The sequence below is a fragment of the Rhinolophus sinicus genome, linkage group LG12, assembly GCF_036562045.2.
Source record: "Rhinolophus sinicus isolate RSC01 linkage group LG12, ASM3656204v1, whole genome shotgun sequence".
NCBI lineage: Eukaryota > Metazoa > Chordata > Mammalia > Chiroptera > Rhinolophidae > Rhinolophus > Rhinolophus sinicus.
The window spans coordinates 60987324-61004258 of NC_133761.1; the positions used below are offsets into that span (position 1 = coordinate 60987324).

Here is a 16935-nt window from a genome sequence, read left to right on the forward strand (position 1 = left end):
TCAATTACATCACAGTTCACATTGTCTGGGAAATAATTGAGACATATTAAGGCTACCAGCAATATTTACCAAGTTAGCTATGAAAATGAAAGCAAACCGTATCTCATCAAGAGATACAGAAGTGGATAAAATATGCAGGGACAACTTCTGATGACTCAAAGGAACAGCTCTCCAAGTGGTAAATATAAAAGCGCAATTATTAAAAACTACCCCCAAGATAAAAAGCGAAGCAAAGCGTTCCGAGTCTCACAGTACCTGTAACACACGGCAAAATGGGCATAGGCAGCTACGATCCAGTTGTGATGGCCAGCTACTATCAGCACCTTCCGTGGGTCCACAGGAAACCCTATGGATTTTAGGAACAAACATTTTATATTTGAAAGTGAGGGCTGGCAACCTAGGGCCCACGGGCCAATTGCAGTCCTCTACCTGTTCTGATAAAGTTCTGTAGCAACCCAGCCACATCTGTCTACGTTTGCTGCACGGCTGCCTTCAGGTAATAAAGGCACAGTGGCGGTTCCAAAGAGCCCGCACAGAGCTTAAAATATTTACTATCTGCAAACAGAACGTTACATACTTTCAAATTAAAAAATTATATGTTAGGTGAGACTTTAAGATATAAATGATCGATGTGGATTAAGAAGAGAAGCGGCAAAATTCCATCTTTAAAAATCATTAGGCTAGCACTAAAAACGTGAATTTTTCTTCTACTATGTAAGGAATCTTTGCTCACCTAGCCTAACAGTCTCTTCTTCGGTTGCAGGGAGAACAGGCTGGGTACCATTTGCCCGAGCTTCACCCTCTGCAGAGTTTAGTCCATTCCTAGAATCGGCAGAGGATCTAGTTGTGTTGTTTATTTTACGACTAGGAATACCTATACAGGAAAATAAGATAAATTTCTAAGTATACATACAATTTAACATTTCATGTTGTAACAAAGAAAAAAGTGCATTTCATCATATTCAACATATATCTTCGAATATAGCAATTTATTGCAAATAACTTAATTACCGTAAAAAAGAAAACAAAAAAAAACCTCAACAGATTTCTAGTATTTATCATGTTATATATAATAAATAAGATGAAGATTTATCATATCATACTCCAGTTTTGCCTAGCTCTAAGTAACTGAAATCAACCGTTAATTCACTCAGTCTGTCACGTCTTCACATTGTATAGTTACTATGTATTAAGTACTATGTACTGATTTAAACTGATATAGAGCTGAATTGTCCCATTCTTTCAAAAAGACTGACAACCAATGCTCTCACATAGGGGGTGGCAAACTGGGCTTCAGCCAGACCCCACCCAGGGGCTGTTTGTGTAGCTCAAGTTTCCTGACACAGTCACATCCCCTCATTTCTGGGGTGTGTATGGCGAAGTTGAGTATTCCCACAGATCTTCCAGCTCAGAGGCCTATCTGGCCTTTACAGAAAAACTCTGGCACATCCCAACTATAACATAAACTATGACTCGACTTCTGTTCAAGTTCTCACCATATCAAGCAGATTGATAAACGAGAAAGGCAATAATCAGAGACTGGTTCTTCCTTCTTCCTACTTACACAGTTGTATGAACATGCTTGCTTCATGTTTATTTGTACATGGCTTGCTTAATGATAAAATTAATTTTTAAGAAGACTCAATCAATCAACCAAGCCGCAATACCTGGGGGAGGCAAGTAACCGTGGAAGAGGACGCTGCCGCAAGATGAGCGCTCCAACTCTTCACATAAGAGAAGCCTTCTTACTGAAAACATTTCAAAGCAAACTTGTCAAGAGTATACGCAAACAGAAAAACAGTACTCCATTTTTACTTTCTCTAGTTAAAGAGGATAAGGGGGAAAAAAAAAGGAAAACGTTTAAGTTAAATCAGCTGACAACATCTTTTTACTATGAAAGTCCACAAAAAAGCAAGCGCTGACCGAGTCCACCAAAAACTGGGACCCGGCCTAGGACACGCACTTTGGGCAAGTTTAACGCACAACGGGTCAAATCGCACAACACAAGTATTGAAAGGCCTCCTACCTAATGGGGTGATTCCATAAAACTCCGCTTCGTGCCTGAGAACATTAATACTCACTCCCCTGCAAAGGAACACACACATGATGTAACTCTCAGCGGCGACGTGGCTTACGTTCGGGAGCCAAAGGAAAAAGGACGAGGTGCTTCCCGTGAACTACATCCCCAGGCTTCAAAACTCACCTTTCTCCTAACACCCTTAACCATGTGAAAAAGTCTTAAAAAAAGCAAAAAAACCTACACGCCAACAAAAACGTTTTCTTCCTTAAAAACCATTCACATACAGAGGAACTGGGCGACTAAATGAGAGACTAGGGCTTTCCAGCGGTAATGCAAGTAAATTATCAAGTACCTAATAAGGCGAACAAGATGGGAAATCGTTCCTCTCTGGCATTAATGACTTTTAACTTCTTATCATAATTACTTCTATATTTAACCTCCCAATTATACTGTAAGCTCCCTGCAAGCGTGATCTACTTCTGATCTATTTTTGCACACCTCACAGAAAGCCTAGCACAACACGCATATATGTTATGTAATAAATATTTGTTGAATGAATAAATTCATATAAATGACTTCCTTCTCATCAGAAACCAAGAGTAAAAGCAAAATGGAAAGTAGGGGGGAAGACCAGCCTTAGGAAATGCTGTTATCCTGAAGACGTTACAGTATAGCAGTCTGAAAATACTATTTTACTCTTTAAGTAAATAAGGCAGTGATTTCTAAGAAAAGCAGTCACTCAATACAGATATTTAAACTAATTCTGCCTTTCACGGGCTATCTAGTTGTGGATTAGTCTCAAGGATACTGACTAGCAGTACATTTAGGCTTTTTAAATCAAATACTATGGGTCCAAATAATTTGACTTTTATAAAGAAGTAGTAATATACTTCCCACTTCCAGTCCCAGGCCAAAAACCACACAAACAAAAAGCACCAACAAACCATTTTATTCATTCAATAAATGTCTATTGAGCAGCTACTATGTATGCGTTGTTTTAGCACTGGGAATACAGCAGGTAACCAACCAGACAAAAAAGAATCTTTGTCTTCAAGGAACTCATATTGTAGAGAATTTAAGCCAAAAATCAGATACTATTAGAATTTCCAAAGCTGTATCTACAAAATATTAAGAAATCCTTATTGAAAGTTCACTAGGGATATATGAAACAAAAAAAATACAAATTGCAGTTTGCTGGTTAAGAATCTAGACTTAATTCGTTTAAATGATCATGCATTTATCCACCAGAAAAACTTGACCTGAGCCCCTACTGTGCACTAAGCAGCATGCTGGATCCTGAGGGTACATAATAAACAGTGCTAGCCTTTTGGAATGTGAGGTCTGCTGGAAGAGAAATTAAAGTGAAGCAAGAGAAATTAAACTGGGCAGGTTGCAGAAAATCCTTAGCCATTAATCCAATAACATTGTAAGGAGAGTAGTAAACGGATTCAATTTATATTATGTTGACTACAGTGTGAAAAATAAATTAGAGGGATGCAAGAATGAAGTCAGGAAAAGTGGTCTGGAAGCTGTTGGAGAAGTCGAGAGGAAGAGATGACGGTGGCTTGTATCTATGAGAGTTTAATTCTGAGGAAACTTTCAAGCAAAATAGTCTTTACCTTTGTTTTTTTCCTTCATAAACTACCAAAAATGTATCTATCAATTGGAATTTATTAAAAAAGATGCACTTCTTACCTTAAGTCTAGTTCTTTTGTTCGAAGAAAATTTAAAATGGGTGCAAATGCTGCTGGATCTCTGTCAATAAATATCTGTAAAGGATGGATTTCTTTATTTTCAAATTATAAATTCGACCTCTAACTTTAATATCTGTAATACTAACTTAAGAAACAAAGACTGAAGTATTGAAATGCTCTGTTTTCTTATTCTATTCTTAAATTGTAACGCTGCTAAAACTGAAATGCAGTTACGACTGTGCATTTAATGTAGTAGTGTCTTTTTCTCCCTGAAAAACTATTATTAGATTGATGCTATTTTAACATATAGGAAAATGGTACCTAGTCAGCTAGTTCTCTCATTTCTTTATTTGTATCTTTGGTAGACACCAACGGAACATTTTTATCTGAAATAGTCTAGAATTCAATAAATATTTTGAAAATATGATGCATCAATAATACTTTCTTATATTGCCTGATTATTTGTTATTGATGATGGTGATTGAGACATAATTCGTGCTTCGTATGTTAGTCACTGAAACAGCGTATGTCTACAATACCCATGGGGTAATCGAGAAATGTAAATCATGCTGTTGTTAAAACTGGAAAATCCCATTCTCATTAACACTTATACATCCCACTATTTCAATTTCCTCAAGGGCTAGGAGGGGAAAAGGAGGTGGTGACAAAAAACACTGAATCCATAAGGGGCGGGGAGGGTAAAATGCTTAAAATTTGAAATACATAACTGATAGCTTTTTATAGAAATGTGTACCAGCACTATTTTGAATCAATTACAAAAGCGCTACCTATAAAACTGAACATCTTTTAAAGCTTATGTAAGTGAATTAGAGGAATGGTAGCAAATAAAACTCCTTTTACTATGATCAATTATGTATATACAATGAGTGGAGTTCTAGCTTCAGAAAGTCTTGCTTTTTTTTCTTATTACAATGAATCAGAAGTGGAAGAAACACCACAGATTTGTGCAGAGATTATTGCTGATGTCTTTTTTATAACCTCACATGGGAATGCCTGCTTTTGCTGCTTTATTTAATCTGCAAATCTCACCATAGCAAACAAACACTTCTGGTCACTTTGTTGCCTGCGAACAGAAAGCCGTTTCCCTTTGAGAGCACCGGACATTCGCTTTACATATTCTTCGCACAGCACTGCTTTTTAAATGGGTGAACCCATTTTTATTTTTGTACTGAAACATAACAGTTCTTTATTTTCCTCATTCCACCATTGTTGTAAGTTCATAAGGTTATTCTCCAATAAATAAATAAAAACAAATAAAAACATAAATAAATGTAGGACTTTACTAATTTGCAACATCTTAAAGCATTCTAATCCCATATCAAAGTATTTTATTATTTACATTAATCTATTTACCGTTACAGTTTTAATTACTGATTAAAATGCATATTTTTATCCCTTGACAATGTCACCTTATGTCCTGCAATCCTGAATATTTAATATCTATATTTAGCATTCCGTGTTTAGAGTTCTCTTATATAGAGACACTCTCTATGCCTGATCAAAAATAAATAAACTAAGTCATCTATGTCATTTTCATATAGCAGTTATTAAAGTATTTCCTATCTCCTAAGAGTCACTATATAATAAGGAGCAAGCATTATAACCATTAATTTTTATACACACACACACACACACACACACACAAATTATACTCACAGCACCAGTTTCATCTCGAAGGCTTGAAATTCTTCCACTCAGCAAACTAGAAGTTATTAACAATAAGCTAGTTAGTTTTTAAAATCTGAGTATGAATAAATGTCCTAATTCTTTATTGTGTCAAAGACCAAGACAAATGTCATCGTATCTCCAAAGTAAAATAAAAACAAAATTATATTTTAAGAGTTAAAATTTTTGTATTTGAGAAATAAAGTATATTACTTTAACAGACACAGAAAAATGTACTATTTTGATAAATAACAAGTGTATTAAAAATGGTAGTAAAGAATTAGATGCAATACCTGGAAAAAAAAGAATCTGGAATCCACATAAGAGTCTGTCTTGAGGTACTAAATCTGCAATTGAAATTGGTCTGGTATTATAAACGAGGACATGGTTTGACAATTCCAGTTATTAGTTAACTTGCTCTACTATGCTGGCCGATGATTTATAAGGTGTTTTAAAGCTATAGCTGGGTCAATTATATTAATTACATTTAATATTTTAAAATTTTGCTTCTTTCCATTCAGTTAAGATTACTCAAAGAGCTCGCAACAAAAATCAAGTCATTAACTCACTGACATACTTCCTAAAACACTACCTTCCAGCCTGCCAGTCTGCTGAAGAATCAACAATGTACCCCTCACACCAAGCCCCAACTTCTCACTATAGCATTGGAAGTTATCTTCAGGTCGTTTCATCTCTCCAACACAAACTGTGCTCCCCTCCAATGAGCGAGAATGTCTCAATATCCCCAAACAATTCACGCCCACTACCATTTCAGCATCTTTATCTATCCCAGCGAGACAGCTCTTGTCATGTCCAGTCATCTGAGTCCCATCCATCTTGATACGGATAAGGGTTTACCTCCTCTTTAACCATTTTTCCAAACTCTACCCTATGTTATTTTGAACTTGTGATAATTACATTGTATATTATGCATTTCACACTTTTTTTTTTATATGCAGGCTGGCGCCATTTGCAACTGTTGTGTTCATTCATTCAAATACCACTCAGTAAATGTATGTCGTTGTTTTGCGGTGAACTGCCATTTGTTCAAGTCTGCTCATTACCACCGATGGAGGGAACTTTACCAAAGCACAGTGTAACAAATGGGGAAAAAAAATCAGTAACAGTTGTAAAGTGACATGACTGAGAATGTGATCTAGGGCTCATCTAGTGCAGCCCTTAGTATCGAAGTATTTTCATGTCCAAACTCATCACACTGGACTATACATCATGTTCCTCTGCTCACGTCACCATGTGTCCTCACACAGAAGAGCCTAACAGACCTCTGCTTTCATTCTACATTTACATTCTAGCATTAAAAAAATGTTTTAAAGTAGTCCCTGTGCCCATTCATCAGACTGAGCAAAGGAATCGGTTTATCCAAGAAAACATGGCAAATTGTCCCACGTGCATTTCTTAGCAGAACCTTAAGAAAAAAACGAGAAACCGATTACAACTAGTCAGAGGAAAATGACTTGGTCAGATAAATAAAAGCAGATCCAGTCAATGATAAACTGAATGAATCACTCTGTTTTGGAGGCCATCACATGAGGCCCATATGAGGCCTACCAAGAAACTTGAATTTTGTTACTTAGGAAATTCACAGGTCTGCTTCAAGTCATATTAGCAATTTCGATTAAATTCAGAAGTTTGGGGTGCAGTTAGTAATCTGGGATTTCTGGGTAAAGGGATCAGACCCTCATTCCTACTTTTTTTTTTCCTCCCCCAAACAAGGGGAACACAGGAGAGGAAAAAACCCAGAGCTCGAAAACTGGTTCCAAATATGACTTCATGAAAACGACAGCATTTGAAATTACATATTGAGAACATACTTCTCTGCAACATGTATTAACACTTTTTCTGTTTTTTATCTCATACCCACAGTGTGCCAGGGGCCATGTGCAATGTGGTCTCGACAAGAGTATTACTAAAGATCTTCGCATACCCACCATTTATACTCTATGCTACTTGCCTCCTACCGAATTAACTTGGAAGCAATCTAATTTAAATTATTTCTTCAGCAATGTTACTATTCATAACGTGAATAATCCTTGCATTTTCCATTTATTACTTCAAATTCCTTTAGCAATACTGTAAGGATGGTACTATTGTCACGTTATATTTTGGGAAACTAAGCGTTAAAAAATAATTTGCTCAGAGTTGCTGATCTAGAGGTAAAGCCTGGGAACTGGAACCCCTGTCTGTCTCACTCCAAAGTTCTTTGTCTCTGAGTCTGCCACTAGCTGGTGCCAGAACTCTCTCACGAGGTCTCAAATCATACTCTAATAAAATTCATCACAAATTGAGTCATACTGGGTTTCTTTCACTTCATTGGTTTCTTTTTGTAAATAATATTAACAATTCTAAAGTAAGCCTCATCTTCTCTAGTTTATAAATCACCCGCAAAGTGTGACATAAATCATAAAACTTGGTAATTTCTTAATTCCATTTTTGTATCTCTCTTCTCTTGAAATTAAAAAAAAAGGGAGGAGGGGAACCTTACCTATAGCATATGATTCTCTGTTCAAATCAATTCTCCTTTTGGGTTTTACTCTGTCATTTCGGGGCCAACTTCAATTCTGTGCTTCAGATGGTTCTCCCAGTGGCAATTCCTCCACTTAATGGCAGTCACATAGGATTGTATTTTACAATGACTTAAGTGACTGCATTAATCTGTGATTTGCACATGATACAGATGACTTCTTGATCCCTCTGAGCTCTAAAATGCTGCAAGAGTCTATGATTTAAAGTAACTCCAGAAAACACTCATTGTTGGATCTTCTGTTTTCTAGAGGCTGTGTCATTACTTATACCTTGTTTGACCCTAGCAATTCTAAAGTTTGTTTTTGAACTTTATTTCTCATTTCTATGTAACGACTCATCTGTCTTCTAAACCGTTCGATCTAATACGGTATCTATTTTGCATTGTTTGGTAATACCACTATTTGGAAAATTTTAGACGATCAAATCCAGTTTTGTAAGTAATGAAACAAAAAAGAAAATGTTCCAGCTCCAAGACAGCTGCCTCAAGTATCCATCATATGATTTAATAATTTAAACGGAATTCAACAGTCATTAACAAGACATCACTATTTAGTCACCCGCTTTCAACACACAGTAAATAACAGCACTGTTTAATTTTTATCATAATACAGTATGTCCTTTGGAATGCCTGGAAAGAAACACCAGCAACCAACAGCGGTTAAGAAACCAGCATAGGGATTTGAGATGCTACAATGCTACTCCAGTATGAACCCACACTGGAGGCGGTCCTCCCAGCAGGGAGCATCCCACTCTTGCATCTCCAAATTGCCAAACCTGCAGTATCTTCCTGTGATTTTAGGAAAAGTATCCATTTCTTGCACTAAATCTTACACATGAATCTTCCCTTCTGTAAGACCGTTATCTATACAGTGGCACTAATGTAATTTATTAAACTACTAAACGGTTTTGTTTGGAGGATGAGGGGAAAGAAAGAGCAGGGCAAGAATGAAATACAACTGTTTGTGTTAAATTCTCTAGGACACGTAGAAAATTTAAATGTTTAAGTTAAAACTATACATTTTTTTATCACTATGGCTCACATTGTTGCTGTTTTGCATTACAAAAAAATTTAAAAGTCAGCCATTCTCAAGCACAGCACACTGTATTCCCTAAACATTTTATTGTTCCAACTCCACCAACCCTAAAACTCAACTACTTCTGCCTTTGAAGAGAGTTGGCAAACTCCCATTTCTGACGAGTGACTCATAAGCCACAGTCAATTCACACACCAAAAAAAGTTGTTTCCCCCCAAAAAAAAGCTTAATAAAAGGCACAGAAGAGGAGAGGAAGGCCAGAAAGAACAGAGGAGTTTTCCATCTGTTTACCAAGAGTGCACCATACGGTGTGTCAATATCCGAAGCTTCCTGGAACCAACTCGGTAAAGTGCTCTGTCTGGACACATTGTTCTAGAAGACAAGCTGATCCCTCAAAGCCATGCACCAAGAAACTCTGAAAATAAATCCACTGCACTTGCTCCAAAGAAATTGTTCGTGATTGCAGATAGCCCTTAATGAGGCGTGGAAAGAACACTGCAATTTCTTCCCCAGGCAAAGGGACGCCTTGTTGACCCAAGAAAAAGGGAGGCTGTTTCACCTACAACAGCCAAACCACGAGGCCAGGCTTCTCCAAAATAAATTCCTCCAATACACTCTAAGGTAAGGCACGGAAGGCTACAGAATGTTCCTCCTGGCCTGACACCTTAGGTAGGTGAGGAGCAGAGGTCGGCATTCTAGGAAGGCGGCAGCTCCGCCACATGGATCCGGCTCTCAGCGACTCCAAGAGGCCCTGGAGCCCGTCCCTTCTCGGACCCCACAGCACTGAGTCTGGATTCGCCGACACTGCCGCCAGGAGGGCCCCTGCGTCCCCCGCCCGGCGCGACCCTGTACTCGTCCACGTTCCCGCGACCCCGGGTCGCCGTCGTCCCCGCTGGAGACCGCCCGCCGCATCCCGCTCTGGGCCCCTGCCCCGCGGACTCACCTGGGTCCCCCATGTGCAGCAGCCCCACCGACTCACCTGGGCCCTCAACGTTCAGCCGCCAGGCCGACTCACATACCCCCCACATTAGCCTTCCTGCCTGGTCCCCCCACATTCAGCAGCCCCGCCGACTCACCGGGTCCCCCACATTCAGCAGCCCCGCCGACTCACCGGGTCCCCCTACATTCAGCGGCCCCGCCGACTCACCGGGTCCCCCACATTCAGCGGCCCCGCCGACTCACCGGGTCCCCCACATTCAGCGGCCCCGCCGACTCACCGGGTCCCCCACATTCAGCGGCCCCGCCGACTCACCTGGTCCCCCCACATTCAGCGGCCCCGCCGACTCACCGGGTCCCCCCACATTCAGCGGCCCCGCCGAGTCACCTGGTCCCCCCATATTCAGCGGCCCCGCCGACTCACCGGGTCCCCCCACATTCAGCAGCCCCGCCGACTCACCGGGTCCCCCCACATTCAGCAGCCCCGCCGACTCACCGGGTCCCCCCACATTCAGCAGCCCCGCCGACTCACCGGGTCCCCCCACATTCAGCAGCCCCGCCGACTCACCGGGTCCCCCCACATTCAGCAGCCCCGCCGACTCACCGGGTCCCCCCACATTCAGCAGCCCCGCCGACTCACCTGGCTCCCCCATATTCAGCAGCCCCGCCGACTCACCGGGTCCCCCCACATTCAGCAGCCCCGCCGACTCACCTGGTCCCCCCCACGTTCAGCTGCACAATCTCACCGCTGCCGGCCGCCGCCGCGGCGAAGCTGCCGCAGTGCCCTCCCGCCATCGCCCGCGGATCGGGGCGCGCACGCCGCCCCCCCTTCCCGGGCCCGGGCCGCTGAGCCCGCGGCGGGAGGTGCGCGCAGCCTCCCCCACCTTCCCGGCGGCCGGGCGGGGCTCTCTCGCGTCCGCCTCTTCCCCCTCCGCTCGGGCGGCCCGGGAGGGCGGCCCAGCCTCCACGTCTCCGGCCACTAGGCCGCCGGGCCGGCCCGGGCCTCTCCTGGGCGCTCGGCAGCGGCCGCCACCGACGCCACCGCCGCCGCCGCCGCGGCTCGGGAGGAGGGGCCGCCGCGGCTCCGGAGGAGGGGTCGCCGCTGGGGACAAAATTCCTCAGCGCTCGCCCTTCGCCCGCCAGTGCCACCAAGGGGCAGGAAGGAAAGGCTGGGAGGAGCTTCCCATCCCCGCGCGGCGGGCGCAGCGGGAGGGCCGGGGAACGTGCTCCGGGCCGCCGCGGGCTCGGACGGGCTTCCAGCACGTTTCTCCTCCCAGTCCCTTGCCGCTGACACCTAACCTTTGCTGGCACCAGGAGTGAGCGCTCCCAGAACGAGGGCAGGTCTGGGCAACTGTCCTCAGCACCTCTGCTGTCTCCCTTCTCCACGGGCAGGTGGGAGAGACGAGGGACACTCCCCAGAGCTAGAAGTTGATGCGTACGTGTAAATCCTGCACGTGCAGTGAAAAAGTGGGGGTTTTAAAATCTGGTACGGTTATCTCGGCAAACTCGTCACTTTACTGTCTTCAATGCTGTTCCCGAACCAGGGTTCCATGTCCCCAAGTGCACGGAAGCCAACACTATGGCATCGACTTTTGAGCAAAGAAAGGAGCTCTGTTTTCCAGCCTGGCAGCAGGACCGGAGGCTCAGAAGTGTCTTCCCGACCCAGGATTTGTCTCTACAAAGAGTTTCACACGAATATGTACAGCAGCATTATTTGCAATAGCCCTAAGTCAGAGACGATCCAACTCTTCATCATCGGTTGAAGAAATAAATGCATTCCCTTCATGGCAACACTGAGCAATATAAAGGAATGAACTACTTGTACACAGAGAAAACAGGGTGTCAAAATAATTATACTAAGTATAGGACACAAACAAACAAACAACAAAAAAAAAGTATGTAGTGTGAGATTCCATCATATAAAGTTCTAGAAAATCTAAGCCAGTCCTGAGTCATAGAAAGCAGATATGTCAGTGATTTCCTCAGGGGTGAGACATGGAAAGTTATGGAAAGGGAATTCCAGAGGTGCAGGAGGAAACTTTTCAGGTGATAGATGTGTTAGTGATATTGATTGTGATGATTGTTTTCTGGATGTAAATGTTTGCCGAGACTTACCAAATTGTACACTTTAGGTAAGTACACTTTATCATATTTTAATTATGCCTCAATAAATTGCCAAACATAATGCTTCCTCATGCATCCTGCAATGCTTTCACCATCTGGGTAATTCCTGGAAATATTATTGAGCCGCTCTCACACTCCTCAATTTGCTTTCTGCCTTTTTTCTTTTATTTCTCCTATGAGCCTCAGGAAACTGATTATTAGGGACTGCATCGCCTGGGTCCTTGTCCTCCAATTTGTGTCAGCCACTGGGAGGTACAAGCAAGACAGTCAGGGCCCAGGGAGACAGTGGTCAGGGCATTTATTGTCCCCTGCTCCTCTGCGGTTCTGGAAATGCCTGTGTTCTTCCGTGTCTGACTTTATGTAACACACCCCGCTTGCAGAGTCTAGTTCTGATTAGGCTCCTGCAGACCATGTCTACCCCTAATAAAGGGAAAATGGCTTCCCGTTGTTCCTAGTCTTTGCATACTTGACCATCCCTTTGTGGATCCCTTAAATCTGCCCTCCCGGCCACCCCTCTCCCACACCTAAGGTAAAACAAAACTTTCCCAGCAGTATACTCCTAATAATGATAATATAAGCTGCTAAGATTTCCCAGCTCCACAATAGAAATGAAGTTCACATTACTGGACAGAGTTATTTCAATTCTTTCTTTCTCTTCTTAGTTCTAGACCAGTCCTTGGTAAACTAGGGCCCATAGGCCAAATCTGACTCACCACCTTTGTAAATAAAGTTTCATGGGAACAGACTTTTGTTGGAACAGCCACTCCTCTGTGTACATGCCTGTTTGTACTACAGTGACAGAGGTGAGTAGTCATGACAGAGATCAATGGCCTCTGAAGTCAAAAAATAAGTGCTTATCTGGCCCTTATAGAAAATGTTGGTCAGCTAGGGTATGGCCAGTGCCTACCAATGCTTAACAGGGTAGGCCCATTATGATAAAGTTCCAAAGAATAGAGCTATGACCATCAGACAAACAACTGTCAGAAGCTTTGAAATTAGCATTTCAAATGTAAACCTTCAATGAAATTCTTAGGCAGGACTTTCTCCCCAGGTTGCCAGGATAGGTGGAAAGGAAGCAATGTAATGATTTTCTTTCACCTTGTCCAGAGGAAACTCCCAGGTTTGGGGGCTGTGCTTCTATTTATCCCTGGTATCAGTGCCACATCCCATGACATACATGGGCTAATTATTGCAATGGGGTACAGAAGATTGGGATATCATAAAGTTTGAAACCTGCAATACGACCAGATATAAATATGTGCTGCCTATGTATACAAAACTGAGTACTGGCAGTTCTATAAAGTGTAGGAAGAATTAAAACTTAGACTATTTTGACTGATAACAATAGCCTGTCTGTTTTGGAACAATTTCTCTGATGATGATATTGATTATTCAGTAGAGTACTTTGCAAAATCTTATATTACTAATGACTAAAAGCCTCTCATAACCATTAGTCAATATGCAATGAATTTTCATTAAAGGTTAATCATACATTATTATTTAAAAGTGCTTTGAAAACTGTAACACCAAATCCCACCCTATCATCACAGGCTTTGAAAAAAAAAAAAAAAGGAAAGGATCAGAACAATTCTTCAAGTTCAAATTGTAACCTTGTGCCGCATGGTCTAGTTTGTCCCTACCAAAGAATGAACTATAGAAACACTTCTCCTATAATTGATATTCTTCCCTGTTTATCATTTAAGAGGGCATTAGTTCTGCCTCACATTCTTAGAAGATGTATTAACACATTTCATTATTTCAGGGGTGCCACATTTTCTTAATATGTTTGCTAAATGTCTGACAGTCTTTAGTGTAGTGGACTTTATAATAAAAAGAAGGCAGAATAACTTGGGGGGCTTCATTTCAGTAAGATTTTAAACCAAAATTGGTTTCTGCAAGGAGGCCACTTAGCACGTACTATTTATTTATTTATTTTTGGTTGACCAGATTGCTCAGGCTTAATAACACTTTATAACAATTTATCATGAGAGCCAAAGCTCTCTTTTGAGGTTTCTAAAAGACATTTTGCAGATAACATATAAAGAACAGTTCCCCAAAATTTTCTATGAGTGTTAGTAAGTAGTAGATTTTTAATCTGAATAATGTTTTCTCATCATGGGGATCATTGTTTACATAAGCCTAATGTTCATTTAATTCTATCATTGGAATAAAAATTATTTGTTCACCAGATAGCTGTGGCAGAGATTAAAATAATAAATGACACATTAAACACTGTTTAAATTATATTCTGATTCTCGATTCTTCCTCAGCAGAGATGGCCTTTCTCATATGCCACACACTCCCATTGAACAGGGTGATAACTAGAGGCCACTGCTGTTCGGTGAATTCTGGATCACATCTGGATTGTGGACAGAACCGTATCCCAGATATTGTAGCAAAGGTTTTATAGACATCAAGTTCCAGGCATCATTATGTAACACAGTCCATCTACTTCTACAGGATGCCATATTATTTATTTTCTGCCCAATCCCAACAGCTTGCACTGCTGGGACAATAAATTATCTTTTCTTCTCTAAAAGTTAGTTTATTAGAAAACATTACTGAAGGCCTCACCATCTAGTCGTATGTCCCGCCATATGTGGTGTTCACCACAGTTTACATACTGACACATTTATTTACCTTGATTTCTGCCAAACCTGGCCTCTGACCTTTAAAAACAGAAGATTCAGTAGTGATTAGAATATCCAATGGCTTTTTTGGATGAGTGGGTACTAAAGTCATTACCAGCATTAATGAAGAAAATGGTGCTCCCTGAGAATCACTATCCAGTTAACCATCCTGTTAGAGACTGGTTGTGTTCCCAAGCTGATTTCCATGCACAGCCAACTCTGGGCAGGTGGCCATGGTCTGCTTCCCATCACACCCAGACAGTGTTTTAGTAACACGTCATCTTGATTTATGGCCACCCGGAGGGCAAAACTCTGCTGTTCAGCATCATCTCCCGTATCCCACACGTTGGTCATAATTCTCTCATGGCATCTAAAGAATAAGCAGGTGATAGGCATGGTGTACACACTGAATAGAGTAATAGCTGTAACTGATCACCTGTAAATTGAGTCATTAGGGGTGTTGTGTCTCCTCTTTTCCCAGATTATGCAGGTGGACTCTTGAGGAAGAGCTTGCAGAAGACCGGGAATGCGATCTTCATTCCCCAGAGGAAACAAGTCCCAAGGGTTTTCCCAACAGTGGCTATTGGCCCCAAATCTTGATCACACACACACACACACACACACACACACACACACACAAATATATCGAGATGGGCCAAAGGGACAGAGTTTACTGACATGAACCTTTGCATGACCGTTTGTTTAGAACAGGTTTCTTAGTGCAAAATAGAAACATTTCTCCAGTTCTGTGATTTTTCATTCTGAGAAGGATAAAGTGTGAGAACCTTGCAATCATTTTTATTGAATTGTTATAAAATACTTTAGTGGACACCCAGTTCATATCTTTAAATTGACACAAACTGAATCACATTAAAAGCTTAATTAAAAAAAGAAAGTCAGGAGAAAAGGGGGGGAAAGAAACAAAAAATAAACAAACAAAAAATAAAACAACTGAACAACTAATAAAAAAGTTTGTTAGAAAATAACTAGTAAAATAGCAAGGTAACATCTAACCATATCAATCATTACATTAACTACCAATGGTCTAAATACCTCAATTAAAAGGCAGAGATTGTCAGATTGTATTAAGAAAAACAAATCTAAGTATATGTTGTTTATAAGTAACCCACTTAAATAAAAAACACAGATGGCAGAAAATAAAAAGGTGGAAAGTAAAAAGATATTTTATGTGTGCAGTTATTAACTCATAGCCACTCAGGTCCAAATTTATACTTTATTGGTTCATTTATGAAAATATATGAATCCTTAATTACACAGAGGATGCCAAAAATGTATACACATTTTAAGAAAGGAAACAAAACGATATTAAAATTGTAATAATATATACTGATAACAAAAGATGAATACAAGTCATGTGTATACATTTTTTTGGCACCTCCCAGTATATATGTATTTGCCAACGGACGTAAAGCTGTTTTTTTTTTTTCCTTTTATCAATAGAGGGCGCTGGAGAGACATTACAGGATTAAGGGGCGGGTTCTTTCCCGCCAGGTGTCCTGTAGGAGGCAGCTGGAGCCCAGGTTACTGAAGAAGCTGGCTGCTGGGGGCTTCGTGCTGGAGGTCTAGCTAGGCCTGTGGGCGACTGCAGCTCTCTGGTGTAGGGACTACAGGCCAGGCCTCACTTCTAGAGTGGTGAGTTTTGTTTTGTGTTTTCAACTTTTTTAATTTTCTGCAAGATGTGCTATTTCTGTTTTCCAGTGTCTTTATCATCATGTTTAAGTAGCAAGAACCAACTCCGGAACGCCTCTTTCTCTCTTACGCACACTTACCAAGTTGTCCTGACAGGCTCTAGATGCTATGTTTCCCTATCAGTGGGTTGTTGGAAATAGTTCCTGGGCTACTCTGCCGTTTTAAACTCACACTTCTCGCAAAATTCAACACAATCAGGGCCTAATTTATCAAAATGAGTTATTGGCAACACAATGAAGGTTCTTTTTCTGTGAATTATAGCAGCTTTGGTTAATTGCTTAAAATCTGCAAACCTGCAGGAAACATTTACGATAAATTGATTTTTCTAGACATTGCCTCAGTGATAAATAAGTCGTTCTTGTGATTAATATGTGTTCCATCTTTTGATTTTGCTCCCTTGTAATTAAAAAAAGAATAAATAAATAAACACAAAAAACCTGAAGACAATCAAGAGAAATCTCAAAACTACAACTGCCAAAATACCACAGTAAGAACACAGAACGGGACTGAGATACCACAGTGTTTCTTCTCCCTGTAATTTTCCCTATTGACACCTT

The 16935-nt window shown here is 41.1% G+C and overlaps 1 protein-coding gene and 1 long non-coding RNA gene across 2 annotated transcripts in view; one reads left to right on the forward strand and one right to left on the reverse strand.

Moving 5' to 3' along the window:
* KCTD3 (potassium channel tetramerization domain containing 3) overlaps nt 1-10943 on the reverse strand; it is a 32290-nt gene extending 21347 nt beyond the window's left edge. The window contains exons 1-8 of the mRNA XM_074317035.1: nt 10627-10943; nt 5694-5747; nt 5392-5437; nt 3716-3789; nt 2027-2085; nt 1668-1748; nt 734-874; nt 256-346 (exon numbers count right to left, since the gene is read on the reverse strand). Coding sequence (XP_074173136.1) covers nt 256-346; nt 734-874; nt 1668-1748; nt 2027-2085; nt 3716-3789; nt 5392-5437; nt 5694-5747; nt 10627-10709 — 629 coding nt within the window. The 5' untranslated portion in view covers nt 10710-10943. The remainder of the gene's footprint in view (nt 1-255; nt 347-733; nt 875-1667; nt 1749-2026; nt 2086-3715; nt 3790-5391; nt 5438-5693; nt 5748-10626) is intronic.
* Nucleotides 10944-11086: 143 nt separating this feature from the next.
* LOC141567932 (uncharacterized) lies at nt 11087-12099 on the forward strand. The gene is made up of 2 exons (XR_012490920.1): nt 11087-11306; nt 11459-12099. It is a non-coding gene; the product is annotated as an uncharacterized LOC141567932 (long non-coding RNA).
* Nucleotides 12100-16935: the final 4836 nt, after the last annotated feature.